This window comes from Seriola dumerili, unplaced genomic scaffold (assembly GCF_002260705.1).
Source record: "Seriola dumerili isolate Sdu_G_001 unplaced genomic scaffold, Sdu_1.0 BDQW01000160.1, whole genome shotgun sequence".
NCBI lineage: Eukaryota > Metazoa > Chordata > Actinopteri > Carangiformes > Carangidae > Seriola > Seriola dumerili.
Window position 1 is genome coordinate 74,716 of NW_019174415.1, and position 21,652 is coordinate 96,367.

The following is a 21,652-nucleotide window of genomic DNA, read 5'->3' on the forward strand; positions in this document are numbered from 1 at the left end:
TAATTTATATGTCTAAGTTCAAAACCTCCACGCCCCCTACACCCACCATGTACACCTCTCTCAATGTGGGAACAGGCTTTTCTTATATAATAGTATTTTCAACACTTACAAAGTTTTTTTTTTTTGTTTAGTTTTTTTTTGTTATTTATAATCCTTTTAGAGAACAGAACCTTTGGCTGAAAAGGTAAAATATAACACAGTGTGACAGAAGCACAAGAGAAGAGAAAAGTGGATTTTTTTTTATTGCTTATGAATTTAAAATTTTATGTGTTATAGCCTCTTTCAAAAGTTCCCTTGTCCTGTTTTAATGTGTTCATGTAGGTTTTTATTCTTCAGTGCACATTTACCACCATGCTTATTGTTCGGTATAATGGGAGTGATTCAGAAATGGAGAAAGTCAAAGACGGGGCACCAGGGGATGAGTGGTGAGAGAAAGCAGAGAACAAAGCAAAGAGAGCAATAATAGGAAAACAGCAACTCTTCTAGAGAAAATGTTCCTCTTGTTTCACACTTGATCCTTTGTGAATTGGGTGTGAATAGCTATAAGTGCACTCCTGCAAGAAAAAGGTTTATATGCACACACGCTAACATGCAGACACACTGAGGTTAAGGCCTATAACCACAACAATAATTTGCGGCGGAAAGGAAGAGCACGGTGGAGGAAAACTAAAAGGAAAAAATCCATAGGTTTGTAAATGTCGCCTCTGCATGCAGAAGCTCAGATCTCGTTTAACAGCTGTTAGGAAGGAGATGGAAAGAAATGAAAGATGTATGAAAGAAATGATATCGTGATAAATAGACGCTTTTGGAGTTTCCGTTGGCTCTCCAGAGGGGACAAGAGGAGAAAATCAGTAGTGAAAGGGAGAAAATGACAATAATGTCAACTAGCAGCAGAAATGTGTCTCTCGTCGCTTCCTTTATTGGTGATTCGCGTAACAAATGAAAATGATGAAAAACAGAGCATAGCTTCGTCTTGCATTCCTCGTAGGTTGTATTTGATGAAGGGTCTGTGGATAAATCACCTGACAGGCCTCCACAGCACGTTTCATTCTTGAAGTGAATGATGTAGCTCTCGTTGGCTATTCACAGCAGGTTCTCTAAACACAGAGGACCTCGCAGAGGGGCTCCTGACTTACAGAGCCTCAACCAAAACAAATCTGCATTTACAGCAGGGTTTCTGCAAGTGTTATTAAGCTCCTCTGTCACCCTGACTGAATCACTGTATCCACGGCATGACAACGAAGAGCGTGTGAGAGGATTGGGAGTTCTCCACATCTCAGTCCAGAGAGATATTTGAATAAAAGCTTTAAGCACAGATGACCTGAGTGCTCCTCAGAGGGGTCACTGTTGTTTTAAGAGCGGATTGCTTCAAGCCTCCCCGTCTACTCGGTATCTTTAGCATCACCCTCATGTTTTCAGTCTAATTATACTGATCTTGTAATTATACCACTAGCCAGAAGAATTTTAAAAGAAGCATTAAGGCTGACTAGACTGATCTAAGTGGATATAAAATGGTGAGTAAGCCACTGAACTCTGTTGCCGCCGAGTGTAGAAATACATCGCTTTCCAGTGAGCAGCTGGAGAGACTCAAATTGATGGTGCGTGTAAAAGCACCTCCTCTAGAGCACGGCTGAAAGACGAGTTAGTAGACTGATATTGTGGTTCAGAACTAAGCAGAGAGAGAGAGAAAGAGAGCAATAACAGCTTTTACTCACCCCAGTATGTTCACTTTCACTGTTTGAGAGCGCATGTAAAATTCAGTGTAATTATCATCATGAATGAATCATGAATTACAAGATTTCCAGATGATAGTACAGGGTTTAGCTGTTGAACGACCAGCTGGAGAAAGTGTAAAGGCAACTTCTGTGTTTGGAAGGTGTCTGTGACATCTGTGTTAGACAGGATTAGAGGATCCAGCAGGACAGTCACAAAGAATTAGAACACAACATGTTTTGGTCTACACACCTACACACTGGATCTGAAATGAAACCAAAACCACAAGTTTGTGAACTGCTGACTCAGAACTTAAGCAACCCTCCGTGCTAAGGCTGACAAAGAAACCACATTACTCAAGGTTAATATACTTTATAGATAGCCTGTCATCATCACCTGGGGATGCCTTCAAGGAACCAATCATGGCACCGGTCGGCCATCAGTCAAGTTTAAGTTTCGATCTGTAGGAGGTCAAGACAGGTTTTTTTTTTTAAAAAAAAACAATCACCCCAGTATTTCTCTATGTATTTTCAGTGTTCTGAGCTCACTGTATTTCTTTCTTTATTTATTTTTGGCATTTCGGCCTTTTTTATATTTTTGACAGCTACAGAGGAGAGTGACAGGAAAGGCGGGAGAGAGAGGAGATGACATGCAGCTAACAGGATTCAATTTATGTTCAAGTGGGATTGAACATAAACACGTATGTTGTTTTCAAATTAACAACAGACCCAGAGTGTCATTCCAGCAGTAGTAGTAGTTAGTAGCAGCAGTTATGGATGGAAGGATGGAAGGTAAAACTAGGCATGAAGGCCAGTGTGCACTGCAGACATGCTACTGTAAAAACACCCAGGATGCAGAAACACTGATTTATAAGTGTGTCAGTGAAGGTATGGTTTAACCACACTGTCTTGCTTGTGTATTAGAGATCTCTTGTGGTGCGCAGAGGATACAGAATGCTCCGAGCTGGCGAGTGCTTGCAAACCATATGCACAGCTGTTCGTGTTCATTGTTGCTTGCATTGGATGAAATTGTACGGCAACATATGAATTTGGCAGTAGATTTAGATGAAGACCTGTTTGGCCACTGTTTGGATTGCTTTGTCTGTAAGTTTGATATGGGGGGAATATGTATAAAAAGAGCAAGTTCTACACCAGTCACCCAAAACCTAAACTTTAAGTCAGAACTGTAACCTCATAGGGGTTTTCAAAGTAAATGTCCTGGAGTCGAACGAAAACAATGAAAAAACATATGACTTTCTTAATGCTTTCTGACTGTGCTATATATCATCATAAGAAGAAGGTGAGAGGGTGAAGAACAGAATGGAGGTTGTGTATGATCAGGAACTGTTGCAAATCCTTGTTTCACCTCCAAAGGGTGAACTCTACTGTCACAATCAACCAGTGAATTCAGTGGGCGGGCACTTCTCCCAGGAGGGCTCATTAAATTTGATTGTTTTTGTTAACTCAAAATAAAAAAGAAAGACCTTTCTCTATGTCATTTCAGACATGGCTGGTAGAATACAATAAATAATAATTGCACAAGATCATTGTATTACCCCTGCAGAGTCAAGGAGCATCCTTCAGCCAATCAGTGCAGAGATCACCCAGTTGGAAGGGGCCAATCCCCATGTGGGGTTGTTAGGGCCCTGGTGTTGTTTGTTTGAGAGAAAGAGAGAGAGAGAGAGAGAGAGAGACTAATAGCAGGTTAGAATGATAGAGGCGATGAGGAAAACACAGCAATTTGTGTTTGTGTGTGTGTTTGTGCATGTGTGCTGTGTGTGTCCTTCTGTCTGTGTCTGAAGAAGATAATGCATTTGGTTCCATGTTGCTCTAGTCCAATGCATGAAATGGTTTGTTGACAGTAAAAGAAGAAATGGCAAAGAAGAATTGGCCAGGAAGTCACCATCTCCTCATCCCACTGAAATCTTTCAATCCTATAGTGCCAACTCCATATCTGAGTTTTGGTACTCTATCCATACCTTACTTAATATAATATAAACACGTTTTTCTGTAGACTCTGTAAACTTTCATGTAAGAAAACGAACCAGAGCTCTTAAATATATACTCCTGCCCAGCAGAAGAAGCTACAAATGAACTTTACCTAAATAAAGCAGCCAAAAACTGGCAAAAAGCAACTGTGTGAATCAGTAAACAACATTATGGACTTTACCAGACATTAACTTCCAGCCTTGACAGTTTTGACAGTTTTCAATACTCGACGGCGACGGAAACATTTTGTTTGTTACCACAAAATATGGAGGTTCGATACCCGGCTCCATCCATGTGGCTGGTAAAGTTTAAAGGATATATAGGGGTGTAATTGCATGTGTGATAACGATAATGTTGTGCTTGCACCTTGGTCAAGTGTGATGGGTAGGAAATTGAAGAGTTGGGAATTCTGCCCCATCCTGAAACTGGAGTTTGGGGCTATTGTGGTCCAGCAGAGACTGGCCCCTGGAAAGAGATCTGACAGGATTAACCACTCAGACTAGAAGAAGGTCAAACACCATCTGGACTCATGTGTCCCACTGATCCTAAAAGAGCTTTGTTCATCTGTTGGTTGCTTCTCTCTCCTTAGTGAAGAACTACTGGACCACATCGACAGTCATTATTACTATGGACATTATGGAAAGTCTGTTTCTCCTCATAACACTTGAACATGAACTCAAGCGGCACAAAAATAACAGTTCTTTTCTAGTAAGTCCATAATTAAGGTAAATTGTTCATGATTTTTCTTAATATTATTTTTAATATCTGACTAACAAGTAAGTGATGATTTCTTCATGTTTGTCATTAATTGGCAATGACAATGTGTGTATTCATCATCATTAGCGTCATTTTGATGAATAATTTATGCATTACGCTGTATCCTGACTGCTGTGAATTTCCAATGTTAGCTGCACACCTTTGCTGATGTGTGAAACATATGTTTTGAAAGTCACATTTAAACTGTGTTTGCAGGTATAGGCTAGTATAATATGAGAAACTCCAAACTAAACTCTACTGTCACAAACTTAGTTGTAAGGTAACAAAACATGAATAATATCTGTGCTGTTCGTCTTGAAGCATAAAAAGGATTTTGTGCATTGTTTGAGCAGGCTTTACTTTTGTGCTTATTTGGATAAAGATGTCTCTCAGTTGTGCCCGCAGCTGCATTTCGCTGCTACAACATTTTAAAATCTGCCATCTTTGCTTCATCTCTCTCCTCAGTGCTCGTCTCCTTTTCTCCTTCTCTGTGGTTTTTACCCTGCATTCACCTTTCCAATTCATTCCCCTTCTTATTTTCCTACATCAGCACCTTTACCTCTTTTGTCTTTGTTTCCCTCACTAACTCTGCTCCTGAGTAAGCCTTTTAAACTCCCATGAGACTGTGTGAAATTAGCTCCTGGCTGCTGTGGGTGGGTTGTAGAGCTGTGTGTGTGTGTGTGTGTGTGTGGTGGTGGTGGTGGGGGGGGGGGGGTTCAGTTAGCAGTCTTTACTACTAACTTTGATCAGACACAGTGCAGACTGCTGTTGTTGTGTTTAGAAGACAGTGGATGTAACAGTGAAGGAGAACAATATTTGTCCTGTCCTGCTTAAAGTCATCTTTCCTTCCCTTGAGCGATGGCAGTGCTGTTTTTGTCTAAGAATATCCACTTTATTTGTCCATCTGTGTGTGTGTGTGTGTGTGTGTGTGTGTGTGTGTGTGTGTGTGTGTGTGTGTGTGAGAGAGAGAGAGAGATCTGTTGTTATGGCCCAGCTGACTCACTGTGGGTCAAATCCTGACTTGTGCCCTGTGTGCAGTGCTGTTTCCTAAGATGCACCCTCAGGTGATAAATATGGAATGAAGGAAAGTTCACAGTAGTCTTGCTGACATTTGCTGGCTCTAATTTAAAACATAGCCCTTTGATTTTTTTGTCTAGCTTTTGTGTTTGCCTTGGAGACACAAAATGGGAAACTAATTGGGGATTCTCAGTATAAAGGGGTCAGTATTAGTCAGTATCAGTGTTTTTCGGATCATTGAACAGTAACATGTTCCTTGGTCAGTTGTTATCCTCAAAAACAAAAGTTGCAGAGTAAAAAGCCGTGCTTGAGCAGAAATACATTGTTTTACTATCATTCCTCTGAGATGGTCAGAGATAACCAAGAGAGGATGTGAATAACCCTGCTAGAGTTAAAAGGTTTAATTGATTACTCAAAAATTAAAAAAATATGTTTTTAAGCACAAATGTTAAACATATGATGGTCCCAGATTCTCCATTGTGAAGATTTGTTACTTTCCTACGTCATATGTTACATGAAATTGAATATCTTTGGATGTGGAATAGTAAGTTGATCATTGATAATGAAGATAAGATGATAGTTGTAGCCCTAAAACCTGCAAACTTTTCAGGGAGCACAATAAATGAAGCTCTTTATCTCTTCTAGACCCATAAGTATTATATATGTGGTGCTGGTGTACAGTCAGACACAGTATCTTAGTTAGGTGATATCTGATCTCACCAGGATTTTTAGATTGACCGTAAATATCAGCATTTTTCCTCATGCATTGGCCTGCTGTGATATCAGACTCTCTGTTCATGAAGCACACTATAAGCTCTAACAATAAATCACTGTCTTAGAACATGGACCAGTAAATTGGGGGATATGTGGACTAGTTTAGATTATGGCTGAGCTCAGCTTTTACTATAAATATAGTTTGGGTGACCTCCAGAAAAACCCACATGGTGGGAATAAAAAAAAGAACAGACTATAATTTTAACATTTTTTTAAACCAACAAATGTTCCATTCACATGCGGCGAACATGAAAACACTCTGGGAATAGTCTAGTGTGTGAGCTTGTCTTGGGCCTGGTGTGGATGTTTTGTCTGCATTCATTTGACTTGCATTTAGTTTGACAAAGCCTTAGAGACAGCTAGGTATCAGCACAAAGACACACATGCACATAAACACACACACACACACACACACACACACACAAACAGTGAAATGCAGGAGCCTCTTCCCACAGGCTTCCTTTGAACTTTCTACTGGCATTTACTCTGTGAACACACAGGCAAACAAGAAGAAAGACAAAAAGTGTCAGGGCAGAATGAAGGCGAATGAGGAAGAGTTGGGGGGGCCGGTAAGGAGAAGCTAAGTGCAAGACTGCTCTGACTGGTTCAGGACAGCTCTACTAACATGCTGAGGGGGAGAGGAAACTCTGCAAACTTACTGAGGGGAACTGAGGTGGAGGGAGGAGAGGAGCGAGAGAAGAAGATTAAACAGAGCAGAGTAATGTACTTGGAGTAAAGAAAGAACATTTATCTCTCCATCCTCCTGAGCTCTTCCCTTGTTTCCCCAGTGGAGCAGGCAGATAAGAGAGCCTGTGTATGATTGGCTTACCACTTGGCCTGTCGCCACGTCTGCACTATCACCGTGGGATACCGACAGGAGCAGAGGGATTCTATCAGATAGGATGGTATTTAAAGATAAAGATAAAGGACATTTTTTCAGCGGAAGTAAAATAACTGAATTTAAATCAGTGTATTTGAATTCTGCATGTGAACTTGTACTTGAACAAGAACTGCCCAAAACACACTGCTGTAAACCCACTATCATCGTCCCTTTCACGCTCTTTTTGCATAATTTCAACCACTTTTCATGTATTTTCATGGTGAGACTCAATAGATCTCTGTTTAGGGTCCTAACTCACACCGAGAGAGAGACAAACACAGTTGCCTTATGAATATATAATGTCTGTTGTGAACTTTTCCATCCTTTGCCCTTATTTTCTGTGCTTGACTCATCTGTGCTTCCATTTATCTCCATTCTGGAGCTTTCTCACAGCTCATCAATGCAAATATATGGATTCGTTTACAGCCAATGTGTCTTTTTATCAGCAGAAGTTCCCACTAATGTGACAAATTGAAGATCTAGTCACCAGTTAGAAAGCAAAAAGAGAAATAGAGACGTCTTTCTCTCTTTGATTTCCACTGTTTCTTTCCAAATATCACTAAATTATTCCGCTCTGGGTGTTTAGATATAGTGTAGACAACACTAGCAGAAGCGGGTGGGCTATTAACAGACCACAATTTCCTCTCTAACAATCTATATCCTGCTCAACAGTGACAATTGAGCAACATCTGTCAGGTATAGAGCGGAGAGAGTGAAAAGGAAACTGAAATGTGTTGAGCAAGCTGTTGCGTTTTCTTCCAGAAGCAGAGAAAGAGGCAACTACAGCTTTGTTTTTCACACCAAGGAGAGGTTATGGAAGCATGGCAGCCACCTGAAAGCACTGTGTGAGAGCCGAGGCTGTTAGCAGCCAGCAGCAGAGTCTATTCTTCATCATCTAGCTCATGGCTGCACAGTCACAGGTGGAGCTCACCTCACAGATAAGAGAATCAAGGATCCATACTCAGAGTACAGTGTGCTTTACTGACAGACCTGTAGTCATTCTTTGCTTCCTGTTTCCTCAACCTATCGGGCGGCCGGGGTCAGCAGGCAGCAGACGTGTAGCCATCTCAAGCTAATCTCATGACATCTTGTGTTATTTATTACACTGTATTCAACAGACTGTGTCCTCCTCAGCTTTAGATCTAGGTTACCTCGACGCGCCTGTGAGCTACTGTGAGGCTTACACGGTGAAGAAACATGAGACTTAGCTAGGTGTGTGGAGAAAATAAAAAAAAATCACAAGAGACTTTTGTCTGGACTGCAACAGCAGGGCCAACCAAGTGTTGGAGTAAGCATTGGTTGTTTCTCTTTCAAAGTGATTTGGATCAAACAAGCAGTGTTGACAACTTAGACCTTTTGTCTCTAGATTAACCAATTTTCAGGTTCCTTTAGTGTCTTTTTTTCAAAGAAGCTCCTAGCAACAAATCTAGCGATTTCTTCAACTCTTAGCTACTTGACAGTATTGCCCTGAGAGTGCGAGGTCGGGCTTTCCATCTGGAGACACACCTCTCTATTCTGATCACACAGCAGATGATGTGAATGAGCTTCTAACTTTCTCTCTGAGGGATCATTTTACATGTAAATATAGTCAGACAACATCACGGTTATAAATCAGGATGTTAGTAATTTAGAGCAGCAGCTTGGATTTGGCTTGGGCGTTAACATCTTGTATTAATGGGCTGTGTTTCAAGTCACTATTTCATACTTGGTCTATTGCCTGACAACAGAAACAGAAAAACATATACATGAGAAACAGCTTTATTGGGAATTCAGCTGTGTTAAAACACTGTATATGTGGGCACGAAGGGTAGGAGGGGAGCAAACAGATAGAGTTGAAACCGGCTGACAATAGGCAGAACGCAAATATACGAGGTTTTGACCTAGTCGTGTTTCCTTGTCAGTTTCTGTCTGTCTTCGCTTTGATCTCATTCTCTTCAGTTCCTCCTCTGTCACTGTGTTTAACTCAAACATGTGGCTGGGTTTTCTTCAGCTTTTTTTCCCCTTTATCCTCGTCTCTTACTGACTTGGTAACTTTTTCAGGCAGTCAGTCAGTTGTTCACTCATTTGTTAACTAATTGTTGGTGATGCACCAAAATCTGCATTTCTCACTGCAGACATGTATTCTTGACAAATCTTTATGGGCATGGGCACAGAGAATAACTGACAAAAAAAGTATGATAGTATTTATAATAATATTTTAGGCAGTGGTGAAGTGATTATAGGAGAAATGATGGAAACGTTTACTGTTTTCTGAAATGTGAGAATATGCTGCTTTTTTTGTTATGTATCATTGTAAATGAGAACAGAAATGGAATCTCTTTGGGTTTTGAACAGTTCATGAGACAATACAAACGATTTGAAAATATCACTGGCTGGGGAATTGTGGCATTTTTCACCATTTTCTGACATTTTAAAGATTAAAGTGATATTTTTCCCTGTGATAGTTTCCCAAAAACAATTACATCTCTGTGATATAATCATTTTTGGTTTAGTTTCATGTTGCAATTGTTATTAGATTAGATTTCAAGTAAGTACATTTCCATCTACTACATAATTTTGACAACAATGATTACGGAGGGGTAAAGGAACCAGTGCACTCCAACTGGTTAGTGTGTGTTCAACCACTTTTCACCCTGCCTTTGAGTGCGACCATTCAGAGCAGCTAGAAAAACACTTTTGCCTTCAGGCGAGGTCAGACGACATGTCCTGCACACTAGTTCTACTGGAGCATAATCCCCCAACCTTTAGTGTAACATCAGATCAGATGAGGCAGCTGAGTCATTTAATTTCTGATTTATGAATCCACAAATTTACAAATTGGGGTGAGACCAAACAATGAGGCTTTTTATTACTCATTATCCTCTTTTTTGTCATTGCATCGCTGGCTTCTATCCATATGCTATTATGTAAAAAAAGAGAAAAGGCTGAATTGACATTTGGATGGAAATATTACTCCAGATGCCCTGACAACCAGTCGTTTTGATGAGTCCAAAACGTCATTCATCCAGACCAACTCTCTTCCTCGCGACACCTGCTATTTCTGTGATTGTGCAAATATCGTCGTGTCTCAGACCTTCATCGTCAGCCTCATCCTTTGTCCTTTCCTTTCTCTTTGTTTCTTCAACCTCTTCCTCCCAGTTCCCCTTCTCTGCTCACTACACTTTTTGCTAAAACTCACGCTTAACTATCAATCGCCTCTTTCCACCACTCCACTTCTCTCGTAATTGATTGAATTTCATGTTGAATGTCCTGAAACTGAGGGAAAATAGAAGAAAAAGGAAAGGAAGCCAGTTTGGAGAGGGTATTAGAAAGAGAAAGAAGTCGGAAGAGTGGGAAGATGGCAAGATATTTTGAATAACAGACCGCTCAGTGAAGGTTTTTCCCTCATTAACGTGAAAAGAGAGAACAGAATGAAGAGGAAGCAGATTTTTGATGTTCAGCTTTGAGCCACATTGTTCAGTTTCTGGATCAGTTGAGGGATGTTTTCAGCAGTGGAAAAAATGAGGAGAAGAGGAGAGAAGAGAGTTGATGAATGAGGGTGACTATAAAAATAGAAAGCCAAGGGGAGATGGGGGGGAAGTAAGCAGAAAGAAAAGAAGTCGTTTGTCTCAGTTTAGAGAGGCTGGATTGGCTGTGAATGCAAATGTTCTCATTGGTTAGCCAGATCCTTACGTAACTTTACAGTCTGGACCGAAATCACTGTCGTAATGATCAAGCCATGTTTATTTTTAGCTTAATTGTGTGTGTGTGTGTGTGTGTGTGTGTGTGTGTGTGTGTGTGTGTGTGTGTGTGCGTGCGTACGTGCATACGTACGTGTGTTTGTGATTGAGAGCGAGAGCAGGCGAGGAAGTTTGAATACCTTTCAAAAACCTATTAATTTGAGTTTGTAAAGATATCCTTAAAAGCAGGTGTGTGTGTGTGTGTGTGTGTGTGTGTGTGTGTGTGTGTCTGTGTGTGTCTGTGTGTGCATGTGTGCGTGCATGTCTACAATATGTAGAGATGTGTGTGGTGTAGTGTTCTGCTTCATCTTCTCAGCACCACATGTAATATTCTGTGTTACTCCTCTGTTCGTATGAATGAGATGCTGCCTGTCAGTCTTCAGGATGTAGACACGAATACTGGATAGACTCCAGTGGAGCTGCACTACAGGAAAAGCAGACTCCCATCTCTGTTCTCCCTCTCTCCTCTTTCTTATTTCTCACTGTATTGTCTGTGCCCCTCACCCCCTCTCCCTTCTCTGTCCATGTCTTCTCATCATCTCCTCCTCCTCTCTACCTCACCCACCTTCTTTCCTATTTCCTCTCTGCTCTGCTCCTACAACACATTCCTTCGTTTTCCATCTTCTTTATTCGTCCCTCGTGCTCTTGATATCCTCCATCTATCCAGTACATTTTTCTTCTCCTCCCTCTGTTTTACCGTATAGCGCCATTCCCTTGCTCAATCTATTTTCCTTTGTATATCATAGTTCGACTGTATACAATGTGTAAGTAAATAAGCCACAATTACAGCAGTGACATGCACACGCAGCAGTAACACTGTTACATATTCAACAATTTTACTTTTTAACCCGCAAAAGCATGTTGAAAGTGTAGCCATCAAATACCACTGAAACAAAGGGTATAAAGAACAAAGTTTATATATTTATAAAAAAAAAACATATTATAAAACTTCCTAACGCCTACACATCTAGACTTCTTTTCATCAACATGTCAACAAAACCAGACTAAACTGTTCTGTGTAATTATTAACTGGTTTGGTCCAAAGATGGAGAAAAAAAAGGATGTAAAACCCACAGTCCTCTGCTGCACGACTTCAATTTCACTTTTAATAATCTCTAATAAACTTCAGCTCCATGCTGACAATAGGCTCTAAAAACGAATGTTTCCTGGCCAAAGTTCCACTTTTACAAGTTCAGGTGCTTTCAAACTGTAGTTAGATGATGTATTTCCTCTGATTTACGTATAATCATAAGATATACCGGCTATAGGGTTACACAGCAGTTTCACATCCATGCTGTGGAGGTCAGACAAAAATTGTACTCATAATGCTCAGCCAGTTAAGGCAAACCCACAGGACCTCACATTGCTGTGGGTATGAGTGCTGGTCATAACGTTAATAGCATGTAATGCCCTAAAAGTCACTTAGAAAACTACTGATCCAAGTAATTTGTCAAGTGTTTGACAGTTAATGAGTTTCCATATTAAATTCTGCCTATTATGACAATGGCCAGGAAGTCTTCATAAGCCCTAATAATCCTGTTACCTTCATCAATATAATGGCCTTAACTGCTCTTGTAAAGGCTGTATAAATTCCTAATAGAGGATCATGTGGCATTCTATTAAAAAGAACAGTTTTTTATATTGTATATGAGAAGTGACAGGCCTGAGTTTTCTCAGGGTAGGTCAAATTATTTTGGTTAAAATTATTCTAGGGTTTTGATGATGATTTTGCTTAATTTTGAGAACACGACAGGCCTGGTTGACTTCACACAGTGTACAATTTCCTACTAATGAGTACAAAGTTTCTTGTGAGAACAGGCTCATCAGTACTGTTCCCCTCTCTGAATATGTGTGCGTTGCTTTTCTTAATTCTTGAAGCAAAACTGTGTCCACTGGTCCCACTCAGCATTCTTCACTTCTGCAGAGGCCTAACAGTAATCTGATGCAGTGTATCTCTGAAATCCACTCTCTGCTCTGTTATGCTATCTGCTCACAAAGCTCATATATCAGCTTCACAGGGTGCTGATCAGATCCCAGACTGGTGCTTGTCTATAAGCAGGATGTAGCCTAAAGAGGGGAGCAGAGACTCGGTGGAGAGGGAAGGAAGGAGAGGAGGAGGAGGAGAGGGGAATGAATTAGAGACTATGGGGAAAAAGATGAGGGTGGGAAGGAATTCGGCAAGGTTCCAGACCCATGAATAAAATGCATAAAGTACACAGTAAATTTTTAATGCTGTTTAGTTTCCACCAAGAGGCCAGATTTGCATCCCCATCCCCTGATTATGACATCTTCAGTCAGCACTCCAGGCATGGCTTTGCCAATTTTAATGTTAGCGTGAGTATTTGTGCAAACTCACAAATACCCACTTGTGAGTTTAAGCACGTGCATGCGTGCACGCACGCACGCAGGCACGCACGCACACACACACGTTCAGTGGAGGTTACCTCTGCTGAGGGAAGCTAATCGGGCTGAAGCCATTCCCACTTTGATTTCCTTCTGAATCAATTCTGGTCCTTTTCCTGTCACAGGCTTCCTCAGGGATCTGCTATCAGATGAAATCTCAGGGCCATCACTTTAAACTGGAGAGGGAAAAAAAAAGCTGATTTGGTGGAGACTCGGGAGACAGCCTGACTGTGAAGAGGTCATCAGAGAAACTGAAGACTTTTTGAAACTGTTCTCACAAGTAAAATAAAAGCACAGAATATTAGTTCATACAGCATGAACAAATTATTTTCTTGAAGAGTGACCTCTTGCTAATGTGTAAGTCATTAGTATGTTGACATGCACACTGGTATGGTTTTGATCTTATTCAGAATATATTACTGAATAAGAAGAACCAGGTTATGAATCCCCTTGTATACATGATTATACAAGTTTTTATCCAGCAAACAGGTCAACACACTTTGGTTTCTGGCTGCCTGGATTCAGCTGGATTTAGCTTTTCCATCAGACCATCAGTAATTGGAGATGAAAGCAACAATAACATTTATCTTCTGCATTAGGAATGCATTAATCCAACTTTTTCTCTCCTGATATCAATTCCAACACCTCAGCTTAGGGTATCTGCTGATCTACTGATCTGATACCCATTCCTCCTTTGTTCCTATTTTAAAATCTGTAACCCTTATTACATGGAATACATTAATATTAGCATTAGTCCAGCTAATTCTTTTGGTACTAAAAATTGAGTTCAGCAGCCCCCCCATGACAGAATGAATGTACAGTAACTGTAAACACTGAATTTTATGAGGACATCGGTAAAGGAACTATTTTAATGTGGATCGTCCCCAGTCCACTTATTAAAGTCAGTATCTGTTGGCGATTCGGCATACAGGACTGCTGTATCCCATATTACCACTGTCAGACTTTTATATCAGCATGTAGATAGGGAAGATAGGGAAGCACCTGCTAATAAGACAGAGAATAATCAGATATCTGGATAAGGTGTTTACATGCCACAGTATCCTGGATTCTAATAAAGTACTACAGCTAGCATGCCTGGTTTCTGAAAACTGGAATATTTGGTTTACATGTGTTGACACACAACTCAATGACTGCCCTCTTCAGAAAAGCAAGATCTTTGGTTATTTGCTTGTAGAACAACCCATGTTTCTGTTGGGCCGTAAAACAGAAACTATTATTAAAGTATTTAAGTACCAAAGTATTGTTTACCACAGCAAAAATCTGATTTCTGACTGAAAATCTGAATTTGACACTAGAGCCCGGGGTTCACAATGAGCACAACACAGCCAAGTAACCATATTACCAAGCATACAGGATATGCTGAGTTGAAGTTTTTCGGCAAGTTGTTTTCGGCCTTTCCCACTGCGTTCCTCATTGACATGTCTGCTCCTTCTCTACCTCAGGGGAGACTGAACACTGCAGCCTAGTTTAGCTTGACTAGATGTTGCTGTTTAGCAGCTTAACTGCAACGTCTAATGGAATTACTCAGTGCGACACGAAGGTGTTTACACAGACATGCAGTCAATTAACCGTAATTAAAATGGAGGCACTGCTAAATAAACTGCATCATGTACAGTTTTATAATAAAGGAATCCCATCAGCTGTTGTGTTACATTTTAAACAGATTTTAATTAAACCCGAAAAAAGATTTAATTAAACAGTTCAATTTTTTTTTTGCTTGCAACTTTGAATGGACACGAGTGAAAGACTTCCTTCATTGTGAATCATGAATGAAAATTCCAGCACCACCTCCAACGCAGATGATATGATAATAACGTCAGAGTTTTATCTCCTTGTAATCACTTTGAAGGGTTTGAATGACATTGGGGCAGTGTCGCAGTGAGCTAAAATAGCCAGTTAATGCTTTTGAGATGAGCACACTAAAATATTAATGGAGGTCCTGGGAAAGGAAAGGTCATCCCTGAGACTTAGACTGAATAATAAGACGGCCAGTGGCAACTGCTCTGAACCTAAAGCAACACTAGCTAGTAAAAAACCCCCAAAAAAAACAGCTGAATTACATGTCAGGCAGCAGCACCTCTACTGCAGTCCTCTGCTGGTCACAGCAAATACTGATGAGAACAGATGATACACTTTCTCTTGTACACACAACATGTTTGTATCTGCAGGTCAAAATGAACTCAGCAGAAAATACCAACAAGTCGCAAATTGTCCAGATGGTATAAAAATCAACAAACACATTCACTCCATAGAATCTTGTGCAAATATGGCCATACAGACTAATTCACTGTTTACCAGTCTACCAGACTAAAGAGTACCTCAAATGAGCTCTAACTATGGACATTAGGCCAGTGCAAGTTCATAGGGTTTAGGCTTTAATATCTGTTTTTGTCTGTCTACTATCATTACACCAAAGTCCATAATAAATCAATACAAAAATTTAATACACGTGAATATGTGCTAAGTAGTTTAACCACACATAATTGCATGAATTACACTATGGAAGTACTCTCCTGTCTCCTTGTCTGTTTGTGGCAATGTTACATACTGGTATCACAGAAACTTTCTTGAAGTTTAAAGAAATTTTTGCATGGTAAACGAGCTGCTAAAAAATCAGACTTCTGTTGTAACTCCAATTTGACCAAACACTTATGTATATGACAAAACATACAATACCTATCCTCCAATTTACCACCATCCATGTTCATTCAGAACGGGAAAACCTCTCCACCCACTTTATTCCCTCCATCACATTTTAGCACAATCAAAAGGACACTAGAATCCTGTTCTACTCCTGCTTCTACATTTGCACAACTTCCCTGCCTCTCCGTCTTTCTGTCTCCCCCCTCTCTCTCTCTCTCTCTCCTCCCTTTATGCTGTGCCTCTGCTCCAAGCCTATACAGTTTGCCCTCACTGTGTTTCAAATTACATGCCACATCAAATGAGGCTATCTCATAATGCTGTTAGCGCGAGCGCAAGCGTATGTATGTGTGAGTCCTTTGGTATTCTATCACCTTCGGAATCAGATTTCTATTAAATGAATGTCTAGAGTTGAGCTCAGTATTCAGAATGAGTAACACAGTAATAGATCTGATAGACATCGCACACTGTGTCATTATTACTGACCTTTCTTTCTTTCTTTCTCCCCTCTCTCCCCTCTATTACTCTGCCTGGCTCCCCCTGCAAACATTTAAAGGAAGCCGAGGTAAGTAAATCCATTGTGTTTGTAACTTGATAACACTACTTTGAAACATACTGCGGTACCTTCCTGGCAGCCGCAGACATTGTAATGTGTGTCTGGCACTCACTTTAAGGCATTGTTGCCGAGCAGGGGTTGTGTTGCTGATTTAAATGCTCAGCAGGTTGGGTGGCTGGTCAGCCGTAACGTGGTATAGTTCAGAATATTAAAATGTTGCAGTAGTGGTTTGATAGTGTTCTTACTCTAAAAGCAAATGTAGCAGTTTCTACAAGTAGTATTGTATCAGTTAGTGCACAGCAGTTTTCAGTAGGCTAATGTTAACCTCACAAAAAAACCTATCTCCTGGTGTCCCACTGCTCTGGGAAGACTTTCCGCAAGATTTGAGAACCTATCTGCCTGGATTTATTCCCAATCAGCCACAAGAGCATTAGCAAGGTCGGAGGATAAGGTGTGGCTCACAGTCTGCATTCAAGTGATGGAAGGGTTTAGGGTCGGGACTCTGTGCTGGCCGGTCACCTTCATCCACACCAAACTGGGAAAACTGTTTCTTTAGGGAGCTGGCTTTGTGAATGGGGACATTGTCATTTTTTTAACAGGATAGCATTATCCTGTAAAATATGTCTAAAATGTAAAAAAAAAAAAAAAAATTACATGTAGTATTAAAATTTCATTAGTCCAAATCGTGCACATTTGGTCTAAAGCCTGATAAATAATATAACAATAATAATAAGAAGAAGAAGAATAAGAATAAGAATAAGAATAACTCAGAGTAAATTGATTGTTTAGGGGAAGACACGAGTCTCACATTTCTCTAAACAGTTCAGGCTGTAGTCAGGAGTCTGCAGAAATTAACTTTGCCACAGTAAGACCTTACTTTGCACTTTCACTGCCATAAAGTTAATTTTATAATAAAGACAGAGCAGGAGAGGTGGACGTAAAGTAAAAGAAAAAAGAAGTGAGGACATGAGTGAAATAAGGACCTGAGGGAGAAGCTAATTAGGTTTCATCTCCTCATTTCAAACTTTTGTGTTGGCTTGAATGTCGGCAGTTGTCATTTATAGAACAAGGACTGGATGAGTGGGTCAACTGTCCATTTTCTGTGGACTGTTTCACACGACTGCCTAATTTAGACCTCTTTCTCCTATCTCTATATCTGTCTCTCTCTCTCTCTCTCTCTCTCTCTCTCTCTCTCTCTCTCTCTCTCGCCCTCTCCCTCTCTCTCTTCCTTCATTAATAAAGGAGGTAGAGATCCTGTGTTCAGACCCAGCAGGTTTTCTCTGCCTGGTTCACGTACTGTCACTGACACAGGCTCACTCCCTGCTGACACACATATGGTTCACTCTGGTTACTGCTTCAGATGCAGACACCACCACTGCGTATGTACGTGTGTGTGTGTGTGTCTGTGTGCAGATTACTTCCACCGCAAACCCACTTTGGTAACACTTTACCTCACCCTGTCTAGAATTTCTAAGCACTGTATAAACATTTCACAAAGGGTTGGGAACACACTATAATGTGTTTGTAAGCAAATATAGATAATTACTAACTCCTCTTGTGGCCACTGTGGAGGCTGGTTTAAACAGAAAATGAATGACAGTATTTCAAAACACTGCTTAGATCATCTAAAATGCATCTTCAAGGGGCAGGTTGACAAACACTGCACCTTGGTAAACACTTAAAATGTTCGAATATCTGCTTACAACTACATAAGAGTGTTATAAATCCCTTATAGTGTTTTTAAACTCTCAAAATGGGGGAGTTGATGGAAGGAAACAAGTCTCGAGCTCACAGTGATAAAGTCGAGCTTCAACCTGTACACATAACAGAGAGATCTATTGAAATGCACAGTAACTTTTCCTGCTACTCTTCTTACCAGTGGCTGCTGCTGCTGCACTCGCTGCAAGCTGCAGCAACTCTCCACCTGTGCCCCTCCTGCCTTCATCTGTATATTAGTTTTAAAGGGTTATTTATGGATTATTAACCTTTTTTTCACTTATATGCATGATATACACATACAACACTAAACAGCAGTGTTTAAGCCCAGGCTCTTTTCATAATGGGCTTTTTAATTGCTTTACACAATAGAAGATGTCTCTAACTGAGCAGGGAATAAGCTCTGAATGGAGCTATTGAACCAAAGTGTATGTAGCTTAACAAATCCAAACCTCTTCTCAACTGAGCTAAGCTGAGAAAAGCCAATTATTTTCAGATTTAATATTTTCAGTTGATGAGGCTTTCTCCATGACTGTAGACTTTGCTGTATGTGAGCAATAAGAATCATTTGTGCGTCTTCACATATGATTATGGAAACATCGTAACAGCTAAAAGGTACACTATGGAACTATGCTATGCTATGTTACAACATCTCTCAACCACAGCAATGCTCTCTGAATTGTTTTTGTGTGTTGAAATCCATGTTGACCTTGACATTAAATAGTTTTGCCCTAGTTCAAGTCCTCCTTACTGGAGCCTGTAACTTTCTTTACTCCCCAGTGGGTCTCCTGCTGGTTTCTCTGTATATTTGTGTCCTATTTTCTCACGCCCAAACACTCTTTTGCCTCTCACGCTTTTTTTGTTTTTCTATGGCAATCATTCATTTTTTTTACAAAACACGAGTATGAAAGAACATAAGGAGAGAAGAATGAGGACAGGGTTTCTCAGTAGTTCGGTTTAGTATTTGAGCTGTTCCCTCTTGTCTACAAAGTAATTCAAAGATATTCTCAGCATGGTGTTTCTTCTTTTTTATATATATATATATATATAACCCAGTTTCTTGTGTTGTGTTTCCACTCAGGATGACTACTTCAAAAGCTGGGCTCCTGCCATGTCTCTAGACCAAGGTGAGTCCTGTTTATTTTTTTTTGTGACCCTAATGTTTATGTTATTATTAATGCTAACTATGTAAGCCAGGGTGGATATCAAACCACAGTACTGAATATCAACGAAAATGTGTCTGTAGAATTCAAAACATTTTTACAGAATAAAACAGAGAAAAGAAGGAAGTACTCAAATGCACATATGGTGCATCCGTAACACTCATTGACTTTTTAATCAAATCTTGTAATGCACTTATCCTCACTTAAGTCAAAAGAGCAGTTTGCCTGAGCTAGAAAAAAACATTTCCCACACAGAGGCCAATATGGCCATCATTACCACAGGTCAAAATCCTGAAAGGCCTGGCCATGTTTTACATTTGCTGTTGTAGCAGCCTTTAATAGTTACAACTGAAGACATTATTAATAAGTTTTGCCAAACATATCGGGCCCATTCACACCCATTCAACTTCAAACAACATTTAGAATTACTTTGAGGGCCTTTAATTCAGTTGATAAAAGTTATCTATCTTTGTTAACTTTATATGTCACACATACATTAATGTTAGGACCTGCGTCCTGTCAGTCACAACCCATGCAAGGCAACCGACAAACAAGAACTGAACACATAACATTCAACAGAAAACAACGCTGGATATGACACAGTTGTGTGTTGAAATTGCAGCCTCTTGTTTTAAAGGGAGTTAATCATATAGGCAGTATTATAAAAATCAGTGGTGTGTATCATGGGGTGATAGAGGTAGCGCAAAACCATCGACTGAAAAGTGATTGCCAGTAACTTAATGTAGTTTTATAGAAAATACATTAAACCTTCAAGAATTTTCAGCAGGTATTTAAGAAATTAAAAATAACTTTTCCTTCTGTCAAACTGCGCCAGTGTTAATATAGTGAGGCCTGAGTGTGTTGTTTTGCTTAGTTACTTGCTGTTTACCTCACACCTTCAATCTCAGTGTTTTAATGGTACAGTTTACAGCTTATAAATTAGATGGACGCCAAATGAACTAATTGTGTTGTTCAGTGAACTGCTGCCAAAAATCCAGGCATCTCTTTAAACATACTGTGTGTGTGTGTGTGTGTGTGTGTGTGTGTGCGCTTGTGCGTGTGTGTGTGTGTGTGTGTGCACGTCTTTTTCCAAGGCCAAATGCTGCTCCTCTCCACAGTTATGTCCTGCTTGTGGACTTACTATGGAAACAATGCCAAGTCCACTTTATCAATCACACTCAAGTGTGTAATGCTCTTAGACCCCTAGTAACTCTTGACTAAACTCAATTATTACAAACACTCGCTCAGTCACACTCTCAGTCTCATTGTCTCACACACACACATGCATACACAGTGTGGGGGCTTGATTGGACTAGAGCTCTCTGAACAGCACACCAGACCTTAAATCTTCCTACCACCGAGTTTGTTCTGTTCTGTGCTGGCTTGGTTTTGCATATCTAGCGCAGTAACTGTAACTCTTCAGGGAAAGACTTGCTGAGCAGGTTTATCTGGGCCAGCTCCTCGTGGATACCGAGCCTAATGAGAACAGCCTCGCCTCAGTGCATGAAATTCTGGAGCTCCTCTCTAGTTTCTCAGCGACGACTAAAGACAAAAAATAAACAGAGCCTCATTCTCCTAACCAGGGACTAAATACATGAGATGTTATGGAGAGATCCTCTGTGCCAAACTCCAGGGGAAGCACGTGTACTAGCCTGATTTAGATGCCAAAAGCGATGATGTACTACTGAACTATATCTGTGCCCTGTTCTCCAAACATGGAGGCTCTGCTTTTGATTCCCACTAAGAACAAAGTTTGGTATCTGTCAACCACAGTATATTCCTTATGTTACTAATAGTTCATTCAACTAGACCAGAGACCAGACAGAGTGCTTCACTGTTGATGTCATCAGCAGCTACAGAGAGTAACCAGAGGGAAAAGATACTCAGTGCGCTGGCTTACTGTGTGGTTCTCTGCACACACTCAAACAAAAAGTCACCCTTCACTTGCCAATTTAATGCTCCTCTGTGGTGACGTATTGTCCTTCAGGGGATAATTCAGGTTTTCAGAATTTATTTTTGTTGCTCTAGATGCTTTGGCATCAGGGTGAGGGCCAGGTGAAGAACTAATGTGACATGATTTTTATAAAAATCTGTGTTCAGATTAGAGAAATCACATTGAAATGACAAGTGTGTTCATAGAACTTGATTGGAGGTCAAAAAAGCCGTAAGGATAGTGATAGCATCAATCACCACCTGCTGATCTCAGTTTGAATAATAAATCACTGGTCGCCCTTGGAGACTAATCAGCAGCAGGAAGGGTGACGGAGCAAAATCCAGTTCCCTTGATGAATCACTGGGCGATTAAT

At 40.3% G+C, this 21,652-nt stretch overlaps 1 protein-coding gene across 3 annotated transcripts in view; it reads left to right on the forward strand.

Moving 5' to 3' along the window:
- spock1 (SPARC/osteonectin, cwcv and kazal like domains proteoglycan 1) overlaps positions 1–21,652 on the forward strand; it is an 89,707-nt gene that overhangs the window by 27,178 nt on the left and 40,877 nt on the right. For all 3 annotated transcript variants that reach the window (XM_022751583.1, XM_022751585.1, XM_022751584.1), the window contains exons 3-4: positions 16,468–16,476; positions 19,265–19,310. In XM_022751583.1, coding sequence (XP_022607304.1) covers positions 16,468–16,476; positions 19,265–19,310 — 55 coding nt within the window. The remainder of the gene's footprint in view (positions 1–16,467; positions 16,477–19,264; positions 19,311–21,652) is intronic.